A 26,050-nucleotide genomic window follows, 5' to 3' on the forward strand; every position below is an offset into this window, starting at 1 on the left:
AAAGGTAGGGAATACAAGGTGGGGGCGGAGGGGAGAAATTTTGGGATAAGGATGTTAATAGGCTGAGTTCAAAGGGCCTGAGACAACTGCAGAAAGATGTCCAATAGACTGATGACAAGCAATGGTCTCAGAATAAAGGCTGAGCCTAGAATTCTAGACACAGGAGTTACTGACACACACAGTTGATAATGAAATCATTTAGGGAGAACTTATTAACTGAAAAGAAAAAGGAAAGTGAAGGATCAATACACTAGAATTTTAGGGCACAACAATATTTTAAGGACAGAGAAAAGACAAGTAGAAAAGCTTCTAAGGAACATCAGTAATGACAGACTACCAGAGTGCTGGCTGGTGTGGCTCAGTTGGTTGGGCATGGTCCCATGCACCAGGCAGTTGCTGGTTTGATTTCCGGTCAAGGGCACATGCCTGGGTTGCTGGCTCAATCCCTCATAGGGGGGTATGCAGGAGGCAGCCTATCGATGTTGCACTCTCACATTGATATCTCTCTCTCTCTCTCTCTCTCTCTCTCTCTCTCTCTCAAAATCAACAAACTATTCTTTAAAAAAAAGAGAGAGACAAAAGAGAAAACCCATGGTAAAATGTCATTTCAAAAATCAAGGAAGCCGAAACCGGTTTGGCTCAGTGGATAGAGCGTCGGCCTGCGAACTGAGAGGTCCCAGGTTTGATTCCGGTCGGGGGCATGTACCTGGGTTGCGGGCATATTCCCAGTAGGAGATGTGCAGGAGGCAGCTGATCGATGATTCTCTCTCATCGATGTTTCTGACTCTCTATCTCTCTCCCTTCCTCTCTGTAGAAAATCTATATTTAAAAAAAAAAATCAAGGAAGATGAAAGATGAAAAAAGGAATAGTGTGCACAGTGCCAAAGGCAGCAGAAAGGCCAAAATTTATAAAAACTACAAATGTCCATAGAGTTTATCAATGTCTTTGGTACTCTTGCAAGAACCATTTCTGTGGAGAAGTAGGATGCGGACGGGGGTCAGTCACAAAGCAATAGCAATGGACTGAAGGATAAGAGCTGAGAAAGTAAGGATAGTAACTGTATGCCATTTGGAAAGATTTCCCTGTGAAAGGGGAAGACATAAGAATAGTGTGACAAACTATAATTGCAGTGCAAAGTTTTGAAAGTAAAGGGGGACCCTAAACACACAGGAGTAAATTGAGATTATTTTGGGCAACCAAGATGTATGGTCACCCCTGCAAGTAGAAGAGGAGTTGAGGCTACAAGAGGATGTTTTCTTGAGGAGATGGGGGAATAGACATATTGAGATTTTTTTTCTATCTATCTATCTATCTATCTATCTATCTATCTATCTATCTATCTATGGGGGGTGGCGGGGCAAGAAGGCTCAATACCTAGAGGAGCTTAGACCTTAGGACAGGCCTGAATAAGATAAGAATAGAGATGGAAATTACATAGCCTTATATTTAAATGGAAAAGAAATTCCTAGAGTCATTTGTTGTAAAAAAAAAAAAAAAAAAAAGGAAGAAAAGAAATAAGAAAAAGCTGGTCAAAGTTATTCTTCACATCTTCAAAGTATGTACCTGAAATGGAGAGGTTTTTTAAAGCCTTGATTCCCTTTATGTTACAATGGAAATAAGTGTAAATTCTGAAATTTATAGACCTATGAAATTGAGTATAAATAAATTTGTTACCAAAAAAGTTGCCTGGCAAATTTATTCTATTTCAAATACACTAGGAGAGCATGATATTAAATAACAACAAATAAGAACCCTAAAGTGACTTCTTTATTAGGCAAGTCATTTTAAATGGTAATAGTCACCCTAGATTTATTCATTTTTCAAGTGAAAGAGAAGCCAAAATGACCTACCTAAAGTCACTGTTCTGGTTAGTGCTGGCTGGTCTCTCCCCTTCCTTTCACTCCCATCTCTACTCTAATCTTCTAGTGGTATTCACTTCTAATCAGCACTTCTGACATCTAATCCACCATGCTTTCCACTTCATCGTGTTGCCTCTTTTCATCAAAATTTAACTGAAGACATACCTAAGCCAAGTCATTAACAGAGGTAAGTATACCATCACCTTCACAAAAACTATATACTACAGTAAAACTTTCCTCAATATTAAGCTATTGTGTTCAGCATATTAAACATTAGTAAGAAAACTACTCAGTGATGAACCACAACTATTTTAAAACTCTGCACAGACGTTATTTATAGTTTATTTCAGCTTATCTGCTCTGCATGTTTTTTATCTCACACCTTAAAGAATGCTAACAGAAAGTAAACATGCTGGAATAGACACCTCCTTTACACACTAACTCCTCAGAAGACTACATGAATTCCTGTAACATATGTTACTGTTAAAATAAGGCTAAATCATTCATTCTCAGTGAAAACAAGGTGGCTTCCAAGGAGCCAAATTTGGTTCTTGGGGAGGGAGGAAAGAGACAAAAAAAGTTTTAAGATATTACAATAGGTGTGGCCTCCATAGGGCCACAATACATAAGCAAATACACAGTGTATGTGTGGTATTAGAACTTTGGGGACTGGGGTAGGGGGGTTTGACAGTAAGAGAAAAACTGTCTAAAAAAAGATCATTAGGGGGAGAATAATGTTTTTAAAAAAAGGTTGAGAAAAACATCTAAATACTAGTCTGCATCTCAATGCATTAAAAACGGTCATGTTTAAAGAAAATACCTAAATAATTCACCTTTTTATTCTATTTGGCCAATTCTTCTGTTTCATCAATCATCTTAAACTTGAATTTTATGCACTTTTAGATAAATACCAACCAACTGGTCTCTTCTCTTTCTCTACTCCTATTCCCACTTCATCAGCCATACATTTCCACTCCATCAAGGAGTCTGGAATAATCTCTGACTCATACAGTACACACTTATCACAACTGAAGATTTTAAGTTCATTCACTCAATAACTATTTGTATAGTGCTTACTATGTACCTGGTACTATGTTAGTTTTCCTTCCTGAGACTTATCCATCATTGTTGTCTCACTTAAATGAATACATGCAAGATGATGTAGACTATTCTGAGAACTTATTAACACCCAAAGCTCCTGCAAGTAGAGAGGGCAGCCAAGTTTCAAAAACTATGCACAGAGAATTAGAGAAAGAGCCACCAGTACTGGAAAACATTCTAAGTTTGGTAAAGGATAAATTATTGAGGTAGGACGGGAAGGATGATGGAGGGATAAGTGAGGGAGGAAGAGATAAGCAAAAAGCTTTCCCAACATAACACCAAAATACCAAGGACTGGTCACCATCAGAACCCCAAAACATCATATTCAATTGGAGAAATATTTTCTGTGGATGGGGAAAGTGATCCGAGTTTTTAAAAAACCTGTAGAAGGATTTTGCTTTAGAGAAATCTGATGTTAACTAGCCAATATTAAATATGTCTCCTGAAAGCAAAGTATATGTCTTATAATACTTTTAACATAACACTTTAATTTTTTGCCCCACAATGCAACATTCATCATTCCCTCTGTAAAACATACTAACCAGCAAAGGATGACAAATGAATGTATCTTTATGTATTTTAAGCTAAAAATGTTACAACATGTAGTTTTTTAATTCTCACTTCACTGGACTTTTTCCATTAATCTGGAAGTCCCAATTGTCAGATAAAACAGCTTATTTTCCTTTTGATATATTTACTGTGCATTTAAAAAAAAAAACAGTAACTGTGAACATATCAGCAATTTCCAATCATTTCTAGTAAAATACTTTTAATAAAAAATTTAATATCCAGTAACTGAGATATTATGACTGAAATTAATCAAAACATCTATATCTGCATGAGATACAGAACTACATTTGCATCAGACAATCATTTACTCAGTTTATAGACAATAAAAACTCAATTTTTTGTCGAGGCAAGGACCCAATTCAATAACTTTTCCCCAACTAGGGGTCAAAATATATACAAAATTATAGAAACCGTTTACAGAAAAGTAGAGGAATCATAAACTACATGTAAAAATTGCACTGTAGAGAGTTTTTAAAGTCTTGAAAAAATACACATCATTATTTAAAGTATCTCTCATGGCATTTCTGCTACAAGTCACACATCAAAGCAGGTGCTTAAAAGAAATTTTCCTAAGCAGGTAGGATCGTCAAGTAACAATGTGCTGTTATTGTAGCAATTTTGCTTTTCAATGTAACTCAAACTGGTTTTGTAAACAATGGAAATTCCTCCCAAATTGACAACTTATTAATCACAAATTTTAGTTCATAGTTTACTTTGGCTATTCATGCTTCAGTATCTTCCTAAGTACTACAGGAAGAAACTGGAAGAGATAATGAATATAACAGAACTTCAATTAATTTGTTGAATAAATTCATGAGTGAATGAATGGCTACTTCAGGGGGTAGCACTTTAATGCTGGAAGCCTATATGTATAGGCTCTATGTACAGTAATTATTTCTCTAAGGAATAATTCTCTAACCTGACAGAAAAATAATCCCATAATTTATATGTTAATCTCAGTTCCAAAGAACTCTCTTATCAACACCAGATAACCTTTAGTCTGTTTATCTTTAGTCATACTAAATTCAATTATACCCAGAATATTAATAAAATCCTAATGATTGTCTTTTACATTTCAACGACAAGCATAGTCAGCTATTGGGCTGCAGGATTACTACCCTTTAATCAAATTAGATGATTTATATGAAATGTTATAAAATAAAGATAAATTATTACCAATGTTCATTAGAGATCCCCAAAATCCATTTATATTGATCTCATAATCTAACATGTATAAAATCATATGCAAAAAGTGAAATTTTACATACAATATTTCAGAGAAGGGGATTAATCACCTGTAACATGAATTCCTGGTGAAATGAAACCAATGCAGGAACAAATTTATATGCCCTCAGAACATAACATATCATCTACCATATCTGCTATCATATTTAGTGTTTTTCAGTAACACATACACCTAATTGAATTCTATATCTGACCTATGTGGCTTTAAACTTTCTGACATTAATTCTGTATACCTAAGAACTTAAACTTCAGTGGAACACTGAAAGAATGTTAAAATGAACTGAACTACTGAGAACCAGTATCCAAGTTGTTCAATTTGGTTATACATATTGAAAAATTATTTTTAAACTTCCAGAGAATTTATTTAAAATCCAAAACAAAAGCCTGGCTGCCTGGTGCAGTGGTTGAGCATTGACCTATGAACCAGGAGGTCACGGTTCCATTCTAAATCAGGGCCCTTGCCCGGTTCGATCCCTCATATGGGGCATACAGGAGGCAGCCAATCAATGATGCTCTCTCATCACTGAAGTTTCTATCCTCCCTCTCCCTTCCTCTCTGAAATTAATAAGAATATACTTTTTAAAAATAATAAAATACCAATGGCATATTTCACAGATCTAAAACAAATACTCCAAAAATTTATATGGAACCAAAAAAGACCCCAAATAGCCACAACAATCTTAAGAAAGAAAAACAAAGTTTAAGGAATCACAATACCAGATACCAAATTATACTATAAAGCTAGTGTAATCAAAAACAGCTTGGTACTGACATAAGAACAGGCATATATCAAAGGAACAGAATAAGGGAACCCAGAAATCAACCCAAGCCATTACGCTCAAATATTTGACAATAAATGGTGTTGGGAAAATTGGACAAGTACATATAAGAAAATAAAACTAGGTTACCAATTTATACCACATACAAGAATAAACTAAAAATGTATAAAAAAACTTAATTGTAAGTTGTGAAACCATAAAAATCTTAGAAGAAAACATAGGCAGCCAAAGCTTATATATCCCACGCAGCAGAATTTTCACAGATACATCTCCTAGGACAAGAGCAAGAAAGGAAAAAATAAACAAATGAGACTACATCAAACTAAAAAGATTCTGCACAGCAAAGGAAAGCATACTTAAAATGCAAAGAAACCCTACTGTATTGGAGAACGTATTTGCCAACGATACAACAAATAAAGGGGTTAATTCCCACAATATATAAAGAACTAATACAACTCCTATGCATTTTTAAAACAAAGTCAAAACAGTCTTTATTTTCTAAATAAGGTAAAGGCAGCATATCAAATACCACCTTTTATGTTATCTCTAAAAGAGTCACATTAATGAAGTCTTCGGTTGTATATTTTTTTAAATGTATGTTTATTGATTTCAGAGAGGAAGGAAGAGGGAAAGAAAGATAAAAACATCAATGATGAGAGAGAATCATTGATCAGCTGCCTCTTACACACCCCCTACTGGGGATAGGGCCTGCAACCCAGGCAATGTGCCCTTGAGCGGAATCAAACCCAGGACCCTTCAATCCTCAGGCCTACGCTCTATTCACTGAGCCAAACCAGCTAGGACGGTTGTAGATTTTTTTTTTAAATTTTCTTTTTTATATATTTCTTTATTGACTTCAGAGAGGAAGGGAGAAGGAGAGAAAGATAGAAACATCAATGATGAGAGAGAATCATTGATTGGCTGCCTCCTGCACACCCCCCACTGGGGAACAAGCCCGCAACCCAGGCATGTGCGGGACCCTTCAGTCCGCATGCTGATGCTCCTTCCACTGAGCCAAGCCGGCCAGGGCGGTTGTAGATTTTTAAGAGCTCTAACTTTAAGATCAACTTTTGAAAGCCACACACCTGATGCCTAATTTTTTTTATTTCATCCATTTCTATTATTTCCTGTAAGATTTTGGAGAATTCATTCATAAAGGCTCCGTCACTATGAAGGAGTAATCAGGCCAACTAATAAAGGTCAATCCCAGTATAAAACAAAGCCACCTAGATTCATCATAGGTCTGCATATTGAAGGAGGTAATAAGCAAGGTTAGACAATGGTTAAATTTTAAGAAAAGAATATACACACAATTAAAATTATATAGAAATATGACTTTAATTTTGAAGATCTAAAATATTTAGTATGTCTAAAATATTTTAAGAAACACAGTAATTGGATTTGTGATTCCTTCCAACAAAAGCTCTCCGCTTGAAAGGAGACTGGGAAGCTTCTACAGCAAGACAGACAATATTGATAATTTTCCTCAAGCTCTCTCTCAGTAACTACTGAGGATCATTAACTATCATCTATTAATGTGTAACTTATGAGTACTCAAATGTTACTTCTTGTAACAAATGAGTACTCAAATGAATACTGTTAGATGTGCTACATACTGCTTCTGTATCAAGAAATAAAGAAATGAACTTGACTCAAGCAAGTTGCCAGTTTCTCGGAAGTTTCTAATTTCATAGAGGTATATATCCAAGTAAAAATAATTATGAACAAAGAAAGATTCTAATGCATAGTTAAGATACAGTGGAACATTAGTGTTTGTTTAGTATCTAGTTTCCAGTTCCAAAGTACTATAAATAAGATATGAGACACCAAACAAACCTACGTAATACCAACTGGTACAGGAAGACAACAGGGCTTTTTTCCCTCCTAGCAAACAGTTATTTTATTGTGCATGCTGTTTTCAGAACACTGAACAATCTTTGCTCTAAGCTTTTAAAATTAATATGTAAACATATTAATACATATTTAACTGAAGATTTTGGCAGGAAGAAACTGTAAAATCCCAAAGCATCTTTTATACACAAATAAAACAGGAGAGTGAGGATAAAAACCAGTTCACTAAAAAATTAAATACCTATCTAATCTAGTAATTTCACATTGAATTTATAAAATATTTTAAGATAGTCTGCTCTCCAGATAAGTGCAAAAATGTGTGCTAGTATTTTTAATTTAGTTCTTATCATAACTAGCAAGTTAGAAAAACTGAATTTAGTAAATGCATATAAAATATTTCTAGTCCCTAACACATTATCTCTAATTCTAAAAATTTAACTCCTGAGGACTCCATTACATACTCTTAAGGAAAGCCAGACAATATAGCTGAGATACTAAAATTTTTTACTGCTATAAAGCCAGAGAAGAGATAGTAGTTGCCAGAAGTTAGTGGGGAGGAGAAGGGTCTGATTGCAGAGGGATAGCATGAAGGAATTCTTTGGGCCATTGGAATAGTCCAGTAAGGGTGGTAGTGGCTGTAATTATCTTAGCCATGTGTTAGAACTGAAAATAAGTAAATGTTTATGCATGTTCTTATCAGCTTTTACAATAGCCGAAAGGTGCAAACAGCCCAAATGACCATCAATGAGTGGATGAATAAACAAACTGTGGTATACACTGAACGGCCAGATTATTATGACCACCCCATCAGTACTTCATTGGGCCACCTTTTGCCTTCAATACTGTGATGATGATTCTTGGCATTGACTCCACCAGATGTTGAAAGGTGATGCGAGGAATCTGACATCATGACTGATGAATAGCACTGTCCAGTTCTGTGAGATTTGATGGTTGTGGAACCAGCTGGCTGATGGCTCCTTTAACTTCATCCCACAAATGCTCAATTGGATTGGGATCTGGTGATTGTGGGAGCCACCTAAGCAAGGTAAAGTCTCCCTCATGTTCTTGAAACCACTCCTGCACAATACGAGCACCGTGGCATGGCGCATTGTCTTGCTGGAAGAAGCCATCTCCATTGGGATACGCCATCAACATGATAGGATGAACTCGATCAGCAACGATACTTAGGTATGTCGTGCTATTCAGATGTTGTTCCACATGAATTAAAGGGCCCAAATCATGCCAGGAAAACATGCCCCAAACCATAACACTGCCCCCACCAGCTTGAAGAGTTATACTCATGCATGTGGGGTGCATGCTTTTATGGTGTTTCTGCCAAATTCTAACTCTGCCATCTGCATGATGCACCTGGAAACGTGATTCATCAGACCACATGACTTTTTTCCAATGCTCAACTGTCCAATCCTTGTGTTCTGTGTGAATTGAAGACATTTTATCTTGGTAACTGCAGACAGCAAAGGTGTTTGAACAGGCTTTCGGCTTCCATATCCCATACGATGCAGTGTACGGATAATTTGCCCACAAATCTCAAGTAGTCATAATAATCTGGCCACTCACGTTCAAATATATCCCACGTTCAAAGGCTGTTAAATCGCTTTGTTTACCCATATCTTCAGAAAAAAATCACTTCTACTGTCGTGGTAAACAACCTGCTTCCCTCTAGCAACTTCAGCGCGAAATTATAGCTAATTTGCCTACAAACGTCAGGTGGTCATAATAATCTGGCTACTCAGTGTATACATCCAATGAAATATTATTCAACCATAAAAAGGAATGAAATACAGAAACATGTTACAACATGGATGAACCTTGAAAACAATATGCAAGTAAAAGAAGACAGACTCTAAAGGTCATATATTATATAATTCTATTTACATGAAATATTTAAAACAGATAAATCCAAAGAGACAGAATACAGATTGGTGATTGCTAGGGACAGAGAGAAAAGGAAAGGAGGACTTTGAAGTCATGGAAATGTTTTGAAACTAGTTATAAATAGATAGATAAAGGTAGTGGTTGTGTAACACTATGAATGTACTAAATGCCACTTATTCGCTTTAAAATAGTTAATTTCATGTCATATGAATTTTACCTCAAAGTATACACCTATATGCATATATACAATATATGAAGTTTCATACATAAGCAACATGGTAATAATGATGGTGGTGGTGATACAGCAGATGATATGTGCTTTTGAAAAACTAAAAAGGGCAGAGCATCTGCCTTTAACATTTAAGGAATATGCACAATACCTGCAACGGTTAAATATATTCATATGCACACAAAAGACATCCCTCTGGCCCTAACTGGTTTGACTCAGTGAGTAGAGTGTCGGCCTGTGGACTGAAAGGTCCCAGGTTCGATTCCGGTCAAGGGCATGTACCTTGGTTGCGGGCACATCCCCAGTAGGGGGTATGCAGGAAGCAACTGATTGATGTGTCTCTCTCATCGATGTTTCTAACTCTCTATCCCTCTCTTTCTCTCTGTAAAAAAAATCAATAAAATATATTTTAAAAAAAAAGACATCCCTCTGTAAAAATATAGTCACATCATAAAAGGAAAAACAGATTCTCATTTGACTGGCAAATCTTGTTTGAATGACAAAGCTTAACAATGATTGATTTCAGTAAACCTTTGAAATTACCATTACTGACATTTGGCTTTGACACTTCTATCAAGATATGAAACTCTCCCCCTAGCTGGTTTGGGTCAGTGGACAGAGCGTCAGCCTACGGACTGAAGGGTCCCGGGTTTGATACTGGTCAAGGGCACATGCCTTGATTGTGGGCTTGATGCCCAATAGGAGGGCATACAGGAAGCAGCTGATCAAAGATTTTCTCTTATCATTGATGTTTCTATCTCTCTTTCCCTCTCCCTTCCTCTCTAAAAATCAATAAAATTATATACATATATATAAGCATATATATATATAAAGATATAAAACTCACCAAGAAAATGAAAATATGGCCTCATCTACAAAGCCCAGAAACTGCTGTTGTTGGCAGGGAGGAAGACCCTGTCACCAACTTAGAAAAGAACAACCCCTAATGGGTAACTAACTGCTTCTCAATGGCCAGAGTTAAGCCATATGTCACAAGGATCATAGGACATTAAAGGCCAGAAATCATGCCTTTATGCACTCAGCATCGTCTGTGTGTCATTTACTGTGCCAGAGTACACCAAAAAAGATTAACTCGGGCCCTAAACTTCAAAAATACACAGTTCACATTCAAGCCTGTGAAGCTAATGGGATTCTGATATATAACTGATAGAATTAAAACTGGTATAACCAATTTAGAAAATAATGTGGCAAAATGTAATAAAGCTAAACATATACATACCATCTAACTTATAAATTCAATTCAAGGTACATATATCTTCCAAAAAAAACTTGTACATAAATGTTCATAACAGCATTATTCATTACAAGCTCAAACTATAAATGATCCAAATATCCATCAACACAACAGCCTGGGTAAATAAACTGTGGCCTACTCACACAATGGAATACTGTACTGCAGTAGTTCTAGACCAGGGATGATTTTGGCCCCCCAGGGGACATTTGTCAACATCTGGATATGATTAGGTTGTAACAACTGGGCGGGAGGGGGGGGGGGGTGTGCTACTGGCATCTAGTGGATGAAGGTCAGGATTCTGGTAAACATCCTTCAATGCACAGGAGAGCTACCCATAACAAAGAATTATCCCATCAAAAATGTCAAAGGGCCAAGTTTGAGAAATCCTGGCTTACAGCAATGAGAATAAACTAGACCACACAGATTATACGGATATATTAAAACATAATGTTGAGCAAAAAAAGAAGACAAAGAAGAATGCATATCTATAATTCCACTTACACAAAGCTCGAAATCAGGCAAAATCAATCCCTGGTGTTAAAAGTCAGGATAGTGGGGATCAAGAGGGGTACAAGCAAAGTTCTGTTTCTTGAGCTGAGTACTAATTATTTGGCACTGTGTGTAAATTTGTTGAACTGAATAATTAAAAAATGTGTGTATATTTTTAAGTATATTATTCTTCCATAAATAGCTTATTTTAAAAAAACTTATATGCATTTCAAAGACAGACAATCTGTCCTAGCTGGTTTGGCTCAGTGGATAGAGTGTTGGCCTATGGACTGAAGGGTCTCTGGTTCAATTCCAGTCAAGGACACATGCCTGGGTTCTGGGCTTGATCTCCAGCAGGGGGCGTACAGAAGACAGTTGCTCAATGATTCTCTCTCATCATTGATGTTTCTATCCCTCTCCCCCTTCTCCCTTCATCTCTCTGAAATTGATAAAAACATATTTTTTAAAAAAAGAGGCAAACCAGAGACCAGAGAAAATTAACAATACATATTATCTAACAAAAAACTTTTTTCCAAAATATATAAAAAGCCCTGGCTAGTGTGGTTCAATTGATCAGAATATCATCCTATACACCAAAAGGTCTGGCAGGTTCGATTCCCAGTCAGGGTACATGCCCAGGTTGTGGGTTTGATCCCCATTCTGGGCACCTGCAGGAAGCAACTAATTGATGTGTCTCTCTCTCTCTCTCTCTCTCTCTTCCTGCCCCCCTCCCTCTGCCCCTCCCTCCCTATCTCCCTTCCTCTCTCTAAAATAAATTATATATATATATTACATAAAGTCTTGCAACTCACAGTAAGAAGTAATCCAAATTTTAAATGGCAAAATATTTGGACACATTACAAAAAAAAGATACATGAATAACCAATAAGCACAAAAAATATGCTCAACATCACTGGGCATGAGGGAAAGGCAAATTAAACTACAATGAAATGCCACTATACACCCACTAGAATTGCTAAAATTAAAAAGGCTGATACCAAGTGTTAGTGATAACTAGAATTATCATACATTGCCAATGAGAAAGTATAATGGTACACTTTGGAAAATATTTTGGCAGGTTCTTATTAAGTTAAACATACACCTGCTTACAGCCCAGCAATTCCACTTAAGTATCTTACACAACAGAAATGAAAACATTTTGATACAAAGACTTATACATGAAGGTTCACAGCAGCTGTATACCTAATAGTCTCTCCACCCCGCCCCCCCCCCCCCCCGCCCAGGAAATAATCCAAATATCTATCAACTGGTGTATGGATAAACAAATTTTAGTGTATCAATATAATGGAATATTGGTCTTCCATAAAAAATAATTAGCTACTGAAACAATCAGAAACATGAATGAATCTCAAAAACATTCTACTGATGTTTACATTAAATTTTAGAATACGCAAAATTAATCTATAATGACAAAAGCAGATCAGAAATTGTCTGGAGTCAAGGGAAATGGACGTTGGTAACTGACTACAAAGGGATACAAGGGAACTTTTGGGGTGATAAAACTTCTATATCTTCATTGTAGTGGTCATTATACAGGTGCATATATTTGTCAAGACTCACAAAACTATATTGTTTATATTAACTGGGTATGGTAAGACACAGACACGGATATGACTGTCATGAAGGAAGGAGTTTATATTCACAGTTCCCTAGAAACAGGAGGCAAGCCATAATACACCAGGCCACAAGAAGTACCAGAGTGGGTCAGAAGTTAGAGGAGAGGAGAGAAAAATCTATCAATAAAATGTGGTTTTCGCAGGAAAGAATGGGCAAGGCAGAGTAAGGGTAAGCAAATTAAACAGGTTTAGGATTGGCTAGTTTGAAATAATTTCAGTGGTCTCCACAGTATAGGAACAACCCCCTTGGCTGGTAGTTGGCCCTCGGGTGATTAAAGCAAGGGGATAGTTGCCCAGGAGTGTAAGAGGCGCAATAAAGGAGGTAGATGAGGAATATATCCTGGATTCATTGGTTTGCACATTTTCTGCTTAAGTCATTAGCACAGCCTCTGAATTGATCTATGACTTAGAAACAAAAGCTTCCTGGGGGTTGAGAGTTATGGTTTTGGCCCTCTCAGCAATACTGAAAGCCGTAAGACAACGGAGCAAAGCCTCCAAATTTCTGAGTATTCTCAACATAGAATTTACCAGCCTGACAACCAAACATAAAAAGAAAGTCTCAAAAAATTTTACCTCCCAAGCACTCATTCTCAGAAAGCTCCTAGAGGAAATGAGCACCCCAAACAAGGGAATAATCCAAAGAGGAAAAAGTCATGGAAGCCAGCCAACACATTCTAACAAAAAAAGGTCAAAGGAATTCCCAGGAGAAAGGCAAAGAAAGCCTCATGACAATGCTTTGGAGCAGACATACAGGACAAGTAGTCTAAACCAGAGATGGAAAAAGGCAGAGGGTTCCAAGGACATATGCAGGAGATAAAAAAAAAAAAAAAGAAAAGAAAAGAAAGAAAAGGAGAGGGGAAGGGAGGGGAGGGAAGGGGAAAGAAAGAGCGAACTAATCAAGTATCTGATAGGTTTAACTAAGAGATAAGTTGTTTTGAGAGGTATTTGGGGGGAAAGTGTTGAAGGATGTAGAAATAGTTGGCTAAAGATTTAAAAGAAAACAAGGTGACCCCTCTCAAAGGCAGTTAACTACAAGAAAACATAAAATATACTTAGCTCAGTGGTGAACATTTACAATATAATAGTATATATAGCTAACCTCGATCATGTTATTAAGATAACCAAACATTGTAATATTGGCAGAACGAAGGGGGAAGGGTATGTGTGAGTGTGTGCATGTGTGTATGTTTAAGACCTAAAACTTTACCAATACAGGATATTACTACATAATGCCTAAGATGAATACGTTTCTTAACAAACAGTACACTCATATGATTTGTAAATATAAAAGTAAATACAGTAAACCTGGATATAATGGACTAATTGGGGCAAGGGGATGTCCGTTAAAGCCAAAAGTCCAATTTGTTTCCTAATGCATGTTAAAAATTGACAAGTTTACCTGTTTTTACTTATGTAGACACATTGGTGTAATTAAATTTAAGTACGTATGAAAAATTTAATTTCACAGAAAAGTTTTCTATATGTATTATTGTAATTTTAAACTTATAGTAAATATGTCTAGTAAATGGGTACATTCCCGTCACCCTGAGTAAACAAATGCACATGGCTGGGGCATGGCTTAGCACATAGTCAGAACATCCCGAGTTAAAAATGCTGCAGAAAGTCACCAACAGAGCCAATTATTGGGTGTGATGGGGGTATGATCATGTGCCGATCATTCCTCAAAACTGTTTATGAGTGGTGACTCATAGATTTCTATGTAGACCAAAGTTGTAGATATGCAATATTTATTAATGTCAGCAAAATTACTAGTGTTCTTTCCAACATATGGCCTATTCGCTAAAATTTACTAAAAATAAACAGTGAAGCCCAGCCGGTGTGGCTCAGTGGTTGAGCATAGTGCCATGAAACAAGAGGTCACCAGTTGGATTCCTGGTCAGGGCACATGCCCTGATTGTGGACTTGATTCCCAGTAGGGGGCATGCAAGAGGCAACCAACTCATGTTTCTCTCTTATCACTGTTTCTCTCTTATTGCTGTTTCTCTCAATCCCTCTTCCTTCCTCTCTTCTCTAAAAACCAGTCAAAATATTTTTTAATAAAAAAATAACAATGAAGCCAGGCCCCTGCGACTCAGTGGTTAGAGGGTGGGCCTGCACAACCAAGGGCCATGGGTTCGAATCCCAGCCAAGTACAAGGCGCATAGGGAGGCAACCAATCAATGTCTGTCTCTGTCTCTGTCTCTCTGTCTCTCTGTCTCTCTCTCTCTCTCTCTCTCTCTCTCTCTCTCTCTCCGTCCTTCCCTCTTTTCCTCCCCTCTTCCTTTCCACTCTCTTTAAAAATCAATGAAAAAAATATCCTTGGGTGAGGATTCTTAAAAAACAAACAAACAGTGAATTAATAACAAAAATAACCTGTTATTTTAATTACAGTGGGGCCTTGACTTACAAGTTTAATTTGTTCCGTGACGGAGCTCGTAACTCAAATTATTCGTATGTCAAATCAATTTTCACCATTACAATGACATGTGATGCTGGGCTGATGTTGTGGTGTTCACTGTGACGTTCGCTGTGCCAACTAGCGGTGGGGTATCTAAAGCTGGCTCGTAACCCGAATTTTAGCTCGCAACTCAAAGCAAAAAATCGGCCAAGAGACAACTCGTATCTCGAAAAACACGTTAATCGGGACACTCGTAAGTCAAGGCCCCACTGTTAGGGTTAGTAAGTGATAGGGAAAGTATGAAGTGTTATAAGAAATGCAAATGGAGTATCTATTTCTGGAAAATCAGACCACCCTTGCCATCTTAAAAACATAAAAATAACAATGAAATTTTCCTTTAAATTGGTAAAAACCTGCTTAAATTACTCATTTAAGTGAATAATTACTTTAGGCAAATAAAACAGATACACCTCTGTTAAATGAATGAAAATGTTTTTTCCATTCAGTGACTTTTTTTCTAACATTCAGGACACTTATTTTTACTTTTTAAAAATATGGTTTTATTGACTTTAAAGGGAGAGAGGGAGAGAGGGAGGGAGAGAAAGAAACTTTGATGAGAGAGAACCATCAATTGGCTGCCTACTGCACAACCCTACTGGTGATCAAGCCCACAACCCAGGCATGTACCCTGACTAGGAATCAAACCAGTGACCTTTTGATGCATGGACAATGCTCAACTGACCAGGGCTCAGTGACTATTTTTATTCATTCATTCATACATTCATCAAATATTTACTGAATGCCTTCTGTGAACCAAGCACCAGGAATACAGCACTGAACAAGTTAAAGACTATGCTCTTATGGAACTTACAATCTAGTGAAGGATATCTATATATTCTAAATATATAGAGGGCTAATATGCAAATTGTCCCTGCGGGAGTTTGACTGGGAGACCGGGAGTTCGATCGCTTGCTATGCCATGCGCTGACCACCAGGGAGCAGCACAAAGTGAAGGAAGGCCCTGGCCAGCAGCCGGCCTGATCACCAACCAGGCCTAGGGAACCTACCAATGCATAAATTTTGTGCACTGGGTCTCTAGTCTACTAGTCTAATCTAATGAAAGAGAAACATGCAAACTGACCACACCTCTGCTATGCCCAAGTCATGCCCGCCAGCCAATCAGAGCAACTATATGCAAATTAACCCAACCAAGATGGTGGCCGGCAGCCACAGAGCTGGAGCAAGCAGGAGGCTTGGTTGCCCCAGCGATGGAGGAAGCCGAGCTTCCCCCCTGCCCTGGCTGGCTGTGGCCTCTGCTCAAGGCAACAAAGTTTCAATTATAGAAGACAAATAAATCCCAGATAACTGCTTCCAGCCAGCCTTCACTGGGAGCTTGGGTGGCTAGGGCCATGGCCAGCCTGCAAACAGCCATCAGCCCTTCACCCAGGATGGCCACACCTTCATGGGGTGAGGGTCCCCACTGGGGTGCTTGGCCAGTCTGCAAACAGCCATCAGCCACTCACCCAGGCTGGCCACACCCTCATGGGGTGAGGGTCCCGGCTGGGGGGCTTGGCCAGTCTGCAAACAGCCATCAGCCCCTCACCCAGACTGGCCAGGCACCCCAGCAATACCCCCCACCCTGACGGGGCTGTGGCCAGCCTGCAAACAGCCATCAGCCACTCACCCAGGCTGGCCAGGCACCCCAGCAGGACCCCCACCCTGATCCGGGTCACCCTTCAGGGCAAATAGCCGGCCTCCATCCATGCACCAGGCCTCTATCCTATATAATAAAAGAGTAATATGCAAATTGACCCTAACAGCAGAACGACTGGGAATGACTGGTCACTATGACACACACTGACCACCAGGGGCAGACACTCAATGCAGGAGCTGCCCCCTGGTGGTCAGTGAGCTCCTACAGGGGGAGCTCTGCTCAGCCACAAGCCAGGCTAAGGGATGCCAGTACAGCCGTGGTGGTGAGAGCCTCGCCCGCCTCCTCAGCAGTGCTAAGGATGTCTGACTGCAGCTTAGGCCTGCTCCCTGCTGGCAAGTGGACATCCCCCGAGGGCTCCCGGGCTGCCAGGGGGATGTCTGACTGCCAGCTTAGGCCCAACCCCCCGGGGGAGCAGGCCTAAGCCAGGAGGTGGTCATCCCCCGAGGGGTCCCAAACTGCGAGAGGGCACAGGCCGGACTGAGGGACTCCTCCTAGTGTGTGTGTGTGTGTGTGTGTGTGTGTGTGTGTGTGTATATATATATATATACATATATATATATATATATATAAATAATAGCCTAAGTGACCATCTGACTGTTCGACCGTCTGACTGGTAGCTATGATGCACAATGACCACCAGGGGGGCAGATGCTCAGTGCAGGAGCTGCCAAGCTGCGGTGACTTGGCAGCTACAGTCCTCGGGTGATGCACCAGGAATCAGAGGAGGGAGCCCTATTTCGGGTTGCATCACCCGAGAACTACCCTCTCACAGTCTAGGACCTCTCAGGGGATGTCGGAGAGTCTGTTTCGGCCCCATTCCCACAGGCCAGGCCGAGGGACCCTACTGGTACATGAATCCGTGCACTGGGCTTATAGTAGATTCATAAACAAGCAACTACAACATAAGAAAATAACTGCCATGATGGGGAAATACAGAGAAACCATGAGTTCTATTAAGACTTTAAAGAAAGATGTGTTGTGGGGTGGAAGAGATCAATGGGGGGAAAGGAGGACGGGGAACATATGTAATACTTTCAACAATAAAAATTTTTTTAAAAAAGATGTGTCGTAGCGTATTATTCTAAGTAGTGTGCAAATACATGAACCAGATTACTCTCAAGAAATGTTAGTATGGTTCAGAATCCATAACTAGAGGAAAAATTAGAAGACCAGAAAGGATAAACTGAGGGAAGAGGAAATTTGAGAAGGAATTCTGACATCTGAGTGCTTCCCATGTCATTTAATACTCAAAACAACTCTAGTCTTGGCCAGTGTGGTTCAGTTGGAGCGTGGTCCCCTGCACCAAAGTATCACAGGTTCGATTCCTGGTTGGGGCATGTACAGGAAGCAGTCGTTATCTCTTCTCTCCTCCTCTCTCTCCCTCTCTCCCTCTCTCTCTCTCAAATCAATGAAAACATATCCTCTGTGAGGATTTAAAAATCACAAAACTCTAAGATGGGACAGACTGTATCTCTAGCATCCACTCCCTCACTGACATGCACATATATAGCCAAACTTTAATGACAACATACTGCTTCCCAAGGTTATATTTACAGAAACTATTGGGGCAGGAATCTGAACTCTGGTCCAACACACAAAGCTATACCTCCAGAAGAAAATGACAGACCAGATTTAGGAGTTTGGATTTTGTAAAAGATGATTCTCTGATTTTTCAACATGGTAGACTAACAGCATATTGGTGCCAAGAACAGGGAGAGGACCATGTGAGAACGGTTTAAGGCTCCTTTAAATAAAGAAGTTCTGTTACTTTTTATACAGGAAAGCTTTTTTTAAGGCAAATATTTTCTAAAGGATAATTTAAACTCATCAGATTTAAGATAATAATTATTATATTAGTATGAAATGAGGTTCAAGTTTTAAAACTATTGAAGCTGTATTTTTCACTAACCTATTTTCTTTCAATAAACATAGTTCTAAAAAATTTAACAGCACTACTTAGCGATAGAAAAGCAAATCAAATTAATAAAATATATTTGCAATTCTTACTGCAAAATTAAACACTTACAAATAACTATTGATACCACAGATTATTGGCATGTATTTACTTATAACTCTCAATTTTCCACTTTAATAAGATATGATCATACAGGATTCTCTGTAAAGATTATAACCATTATTTCTAATATAAGATTAAAAGGTATAATTTATGGAGGGGTAGTATTATAAAAATAACAAAAGCCCTTGTAAATGCAGCAAATCTTTATAATAGGTGTCCCAAAATTCACGCAAGAAGTAATTTTGATAGAAAACAGAGGTTTAAAATTAAAAAGTGTAAATTTTTTATTGATTCATAAAGTATACAGTATAGGGTTATGTATGGAATAGCATATCAGGTAAATGGCCTCCACAGCTTTGCTGGCACATACACACTCTTTTGTTGAAATTTTCCATGACCGAAATGCGGCTGCTCAGGCAATAACAGTTAATGGTGCTCGCTATCGTGATATGATAATCCAGTTTTTTGTGCCTAAATTGCAAGATATGGATGTGGATGACATGTGGTTTCAACAAGACAGTGCCACATGCCATACAGCCTGAGAAACAATTCAATTACTGCATAAGTCATTTCCTGGTCATGTAATTTCCCGTTTTGGTGATCAGAATTGGCCGCCCAGATCACGCGATTTAACGCAGTTGGACTTTTTTCTTTGGTGTTTTTGAAGTCTAAGGTTTATGCCAACAAGCCCACGACCACCCATGCCTTGAAGGAGGAAATTGAGCGCTGTATCAACGAAATTCAGCCACATTTATCAAAACGGTCATGGAAAAATTTACAATTATAAACCTGCGTTTTCTATCAAAATTACTCCTTGCGTGAATTTTGGGACACCCTCTAAAAATCACATTGAAAAAACAAAACTTCTCACAGACAGTAGGGGGGTGAGGGCATGTGCTAAAGGATGGGAGCAGCTGGGAAGAGGTCAATGGGGGGAAAAGGAGACTTACGTAATACTTTTAACAATAAAGAATTTTTAAAAACTTCTGAAATATGATTCTTACAGATATTGACAACATTAAGAAGCTAGCTTTTAGTAGACATATATAATACTGTCAACAATAAAGACTTTTTTAAAAAAAAGAAGCTGGTTTTTAAGAACTTTAGAAGCTCAAAATGTGAAATAAAATCAGAATACTGAAAGAGAAAAAAATAATTCAGCACTACAGACTGTTTCTCCTACAGAAATAGAATGCTTTAAGAGTGAAGCCATTTCCTTAGCTCTCGTTTACTCCACATCCATCTCACTCCAGAAATATGGCTCCTCAAACAAAACACACATTAAAATCACCAATTATCTCCAACTTGACAAATCCAATGGATACTTTTCTGTTTCTCATCTCACAAGACCTATCAGCAATAAGCATACAAAACAGTTCATCATTCCATCATTTTTGAAACACTTCCCTTTCTAAACTTTCCTAATACCACACACACCCCTGGCTCTCCCCTCTCTCTCTTGGCCATTCCTTCTTCATAGACGTTCCTCTCTCACATCTGTACATTTTTCATTTCTCAGAGCAAAGTCCTGTTCTTCTCCAATTATCTGTCCACACCTTCTTTCTATATAATTTCATGCATTTCCTTAGTTTTAATATTGACAGTAAGTCCCAATTCTACTGTGAACTCCAGATTTACTTTATTATCTGTCAACTAGATATCTCTTAGTGGGTATTTCATTAGCAATTAAAACTAGACCAAATGTCCAAAACAGAACTTTTGATTCTCTCCATCTGCCCTCAAAATAATTTCATATATTCATTCTACACATATTTAGTAAACATATACTCAGGCATTGTGTACACCGGCACAACAATATGCGCTCCGGGAAAACAGATAAATTGTAAAAAGGGCTATGAAGGCTATAAGCAGTGTGCTCTGATAGAAAATAGGATAGAGGGTGTTCCAAGATAGACCTCCACAATATTATATTCTCCCTTAGAAATTCGTGTCCACATAACTACTCCAGACAGAAACGTATGTATCTGTTCCCCACAAACAACCCATCAGGTGGTTCCAAAGAGTTCTAACTCCAAAATACACCTTGAAGTTAAAGGGAGCTCTCAAGTAAAGAAGAGAGATGCAGAAAATGTAATGACAACTGTGATAAATGTCACAGAAGGAAATAAGCTATGGAAGAAATTACAGTGAAACCCAACTCAGTCTGGGAGAAATCAGAAAAGGCTTCCTGGAGAAAGAAGGATAAGTAGGATAATGCAGATCATCACAACAAAAAACTAAATGAAAAGGTACAGAAGACTATACCAAGAACAGGGAAACAGCACAGCATGACACATCCCAGAATCTAACATAAGTCCCAGGTAATAAAACCATAGGAAAGGGAGAGGGGAATTAAGGCCAAAAAGAAGAGAGACATTATCAAAGGCTAATGAGATCACATCAAAAGGGCACATAAATTCGAAGTCTTCCAATGGCCAAATATGGGACAATTTGACTATAATGGATTAATACATTCAAATCCAGGAACTCATGATGATAATAAAATGATTATTATAATGAAAACCTTCACTAAACAATTCATTATAAATTATTCTGAAAAAATGATAAAGGAAAACAATCACACTTTTATGCTGTTACACCTGTGGCAAAGAGTAACAAAGTATGTAATCAAAGAAAAGTTCTTTTAGGAAATAAACCCAGAAAGAATTAAAGATTCAGGATATCATCATGTCACAACCCCTAACAAGATATGAATTCTGGCAAAAGTCAACAAAAGATGGTAAAATCATTAGTGAAAGGAGAGTTTTATAGTAAAGAATAAGACTGAAATCACTAATCAATCTTATAACATCATTAACAGTGGGACAACCAGACATTATGTAACTCTAATGGATAGGAAGTATACAACTACATCTACGGAATATTTTTATTTAAAAAAAGTTGACTCTAAATCTAATAAAGTTTCTATCTTCCAGTCTGAAGGAAATAGAGAATAGGTTATAACAGTGGATCTCATAGTTGAGCATCAGAATCAGCTGGAAGGGGCTTATTAAAACACAATTTGCTGGGAACCAGTGAATTCTAAAGGGAACTATAAGGAAGCAAACAACAAAATAGAGAGTGTGGAAAATATTACAGGATAAATAACCCACTTTCAATAACAAATCACATTTAAAGGGAACAGGGGGATGTCATAGAATAAAAATTATTTAAACAACATAAATGCAAATGCAATATTCACTCTTAAGATTCTGATTCAAACAAACCTACTATAAAAAGACATTTTGAGACAATCAAGAAAATTTGAATGTAGACTAAGAATAGATGATATTTAAAATTTTTTAAGTATAATAATAGAATAATGGCTATGTTTTAAAAAAATTACTTTATGGAAATTTTTTTAAAGTCAAAACTAGAGACTTGGCAAAAGCCACACACCACCATATAGCACCACTTTAAGGAGTTTGAGCCTAAACTGAATGGTTTTACATAACCATGAAATCATCATATTAACAACAACTTCTGGTTCCTGAAAGCCATGTGGTAAGCACTGCATTGAGTACTTAATGTAACTTATCTTTCTGAATTCTTAAAATAACTGAAATGAAGATATTAACTTTTATACTCTTTTGCCTGCTGATCATGATCAGAATTTGCACTTCTTTAAGGGTAAAGTAACGAGAATAGTTTGGAGAAAGGCAAAAGTAATGGCAAAAGACCAATTAAGTTATTTCAACAGGTTAAGAATTCCTGCTACAGACAATATGAGCAAATGTTGATGCATTAGGAACAAAAATATAGAAACTATGTTTGAACAAAACATGAATTATGTCCTCCAGACATTTAACTATGAAACAACCTTCTTCAGCAAATTAAACTTTTTTTTCAAGAATTTTACTTTTAAAACAATCATTTCATATGTACTGCAGTTACTGGGCTTACACTTAATTCTTACTTCGACTGGAAAGCAGCCTGATGGAGAAAACATAAAGCAATACCTGCTAAAATGCACCTTCTTCCCAAAATTCTTTAAGGGATAAAAACAAACTATTGTTTTAATTCTATAAATGACTGAAATATCCTCCCTGTGACACCCTTCACACTCACCTCCATCTCAAAGTAGCTTAGATAAAACAAGCAGGAAGGATCATAAGAGTGAAGAAGACTGAAGGGAATGGGATGATCCCTAACCATCTTTTCCAATGGGATAATCATGAAAGAAAATATTAAAAGGCTACCAACGCTTCTTTATCAAAAGCCTCTCCTATCAGAGTCCTATTGCAGCTTATCACCAATGGGCCTTACACTGTATTACTTCCTCTAGGAACTGACTTCTTAGAGGCTGGGGTATAGTTAGTTGCTAATGGTTAATTGTGTCCAAGCCTGATTACCAGTATGATTACATCCATATGAAATTCTAAAAAAGTCAAAACTTCTGTCATTACACAAAAAGCAGATCAGTGATTGCCCTCGGTGAGGCGTTAAGGACTGACTGCAAAGGGGCAAGAGGGAACTCTTTGGGTGAGGCCAGTGTTCCAAAACTTCACAGGTGGTGGGTACATAACTGTATACACGTCAAAATGTACCTGAAATGGTTGTTTTATTGTATGTAAATTATAGCTCAATGAAATTGTTTTTAAAAAGATGTGGGGTTAATTAGATCTGCAGGTTACTAGTTGTGTGACATTAACCAGTTTTCATTTTCTCACATGTACACTCATACACACTTTATTTTTAAAGCAATCATTTCTTTATTATACTGCAGTTATTGGGCTTACACATAATTCTCACTTCCACTAGAAAAAGGACCCTGTAGTTATCTATACTGCTACTTGTCCTATCTCACAAGGTAGTTGTGAAATACCACACGAGATAACTACTGAGAAAGTGCTTTGGCAACTCTAAAGTAGTATTACACAACTTTATAGTAGACTTCACATTTTTAGAAAACAGAGATGAAGATGGTTTTCCACATGAATGACTTGAGACGCTTGGAAACTTGAGTATCCTAAAGTCAATCTTTGCCCAGAAATAGAAAGCCTATACAATGGACACTGTTTTAATATCCTTCCTAAACCTGCTTTCTACTGACTCTTGATTACTGGATGGCTCCATGCAGTATTATCTAGACTGCACTTTCGTTTTTCAAAAAGAAAACACTAAAGAAACGTTTTTAAAAGATCATTAAATGAGCATGGTAATACATCTGTTTCCCAGTAGAAAAGGCCAAAACCTAGAAAACGGATACTGAGCACTTTTCCAAAATATTCACAGCTGAAACTTGTCTTCCCCTTTAGTCTGTTAAATTTCTTTCCATCTACTACTACAATTCCACATGTATTACTGAATATTTCCTAGTGTAACCTGCATTAGCAGGAGTGAGTGAATAATTCTAACATCAAAACTTTTAAACCAGTGTAGTCATTTCACTCTTTCGCCTGTTGCAAAATTTAACAGATTCTCATTTTTTCCTACCACCACTGCACCATTGGGTTCTCCACTATCCTACCAGGTATGAGTGATATTTGACATTTAGCCTAGCTATATATACAAAGTTTCCACACCGCACAAGTATGAGGGCTGTTTTGAAAGACATAGTCTCTTCTTCAAATGCAGTTTGGCGACTAAATTCTACCGTGAACCCGGGTTTTTATTACATTGTTTGACAATTTAAAAAAGTTTTTCTACCAGCAACAGGTTTTGCAACCAAACATTAACAAAGCCTGTATGTAGTATCACAGAGTATGTTGCTATCGGTTTCCATTGTTAAAGATGCCTTTTAGTAACAGCTCTAAGGGGATGATCCCATGGTCCTTTTCTACGGTCCTGCTCCCGTCTGGTCAGTAGGAACCGTAGCTCTTGGGTTTCACGTTTTTCCTTCGAAAACATTAACGCCGCTCAGTCCGGGAGCCGCACACCTCCAATTTTAGTTTCCAAGAAACCTGCAAGAACGGCATCTTGCCCGCTCGCTCCTCCAGCCTTCCCTACACGCGGACGGTCGGCCAGAACGTGCAGCTCTCCCCACACCACCAACCAAGCTGGAACCGAGCACCCAGAGGGCGACTGGTCACGGGAGGAGGGGAGAACTTCTCCGCCTGGAGGACGGCGGCCGAGGTCCAATCCAGCCCGCGCCCAACTCCGCTCGCCGCCAGAAAAGCGTGTGGACCCCACGTTCAGGCCGCGGTGCTCGGTCCGGAGGGGCAGAGCCGCGCGCAGCTCCTGAGCATGACGTAAACAAACCGACCCGGAGGAGAGGGAAGGGGCGACCCGGGGTGGGGGGTGGGGAGAGAGGACCTCGCTCGGACCCTCCAGCGCAGGCCCGCAGCCGCCTGGCCCCTCCGACCGCGACCCGGGTCCCGCTCCCAACACCGCGTGGCCGCGCGGACGTGGACACCGACTGTCCTAGCGCCTCTGGAGCCGGGAGCCACCGGGCCGTCGGCTCCGCGCCCCCCGCCCGCAGCGCCCTACCTGAACGCGCAATCCGGGTCCCGCGCGTCCCGACCGGGCGCGCCCGACCCGTTCCTCTTGCTGAAGAGCTTCTGGAACAGCGTAGGGGCCATGCTGGCGATGGCCAGACCGGGGTCGCTCCTCGGGGTGCTTTGCTAGGCCCCCGCTTCTAGAGCCGCCCTGCCACCCCCATGGGCGCCTCAGTCATATGACAGAAATTAGTCACTTCAAACGGCCACGGCGCGCGGGGCGGGGCGCGAGGCGAGGCCCGCGCTCATTGGCTGGCAGTGCGCCGCGTCACGTGGCGGCGCGCGGAGCAGGGAGCCAGGTGGGGGCGTGGGGCGGAGCTGGCGCCCATAGGCTGTGGAGTAGACTCCCTCACGTGGCAGCTCACGGGGCGGGGCGTGCGCGGAAGCTAGAGGCGAGGAGGGGAAGGGCGGGGCGGGGCGGGAGGGGAGCGGAGGGGAGGGGAAGGGCAGGGAGGAGGGGGGGCTGGGGAAGCCGAGCCGGGCGCGCGCGGGTCCTGTTCCTCCGCGAGTCCGTCAGTGGCTCTCTGAGGCTCCGGCGGGTGGAGCGGGGAGGACACCAGGGACTTTGGAGC

General features: G+C 39.2%; 1 protein-coding gene across 3 annotated transcripts in view; it reads right to left on the minus strand.

Moving 5' to 3' along the window:
- The window catches only part of FNIP1 (folliculin interacting protein 1), a gene marked incomplete at its 5' end in the record, with an annotated part of 96,603 nt that extends 70,930 nt beyond the window's left edge, over positions 1-25,673 (minus strand). For 2 of the 3 annotated variants that reach the window (XM_081092615.1, XM_081092616.1), the window contains one exon: positions 25,471-25,659. In XM_081092615.1, the coding sequence (XP_080948741.1) occupies positions 25,471-25,562 (92 nt within the window). Of the gene's footprint in view, positions 1-25,470 lie in introns of all 3 variants that reach the window. The other variant, XM_081092614.1, reaches the window with a different exon arrangement.
- Positions 25,674-26,050: the final 377 nt, after the last annotated feature.

Source organism: Myotis nattereri, assembly GCF_964212035.1.
Source record: "Myotis nattereri genome assembly, chromosome: 5".
Taxonomy (NCBI): domain Eukaryota; kingdom Metazoa; phylum Chordata; class Mammalia; order Chiroptera; family Vespertilionidae; genus Myotis; species Myotis nattereri.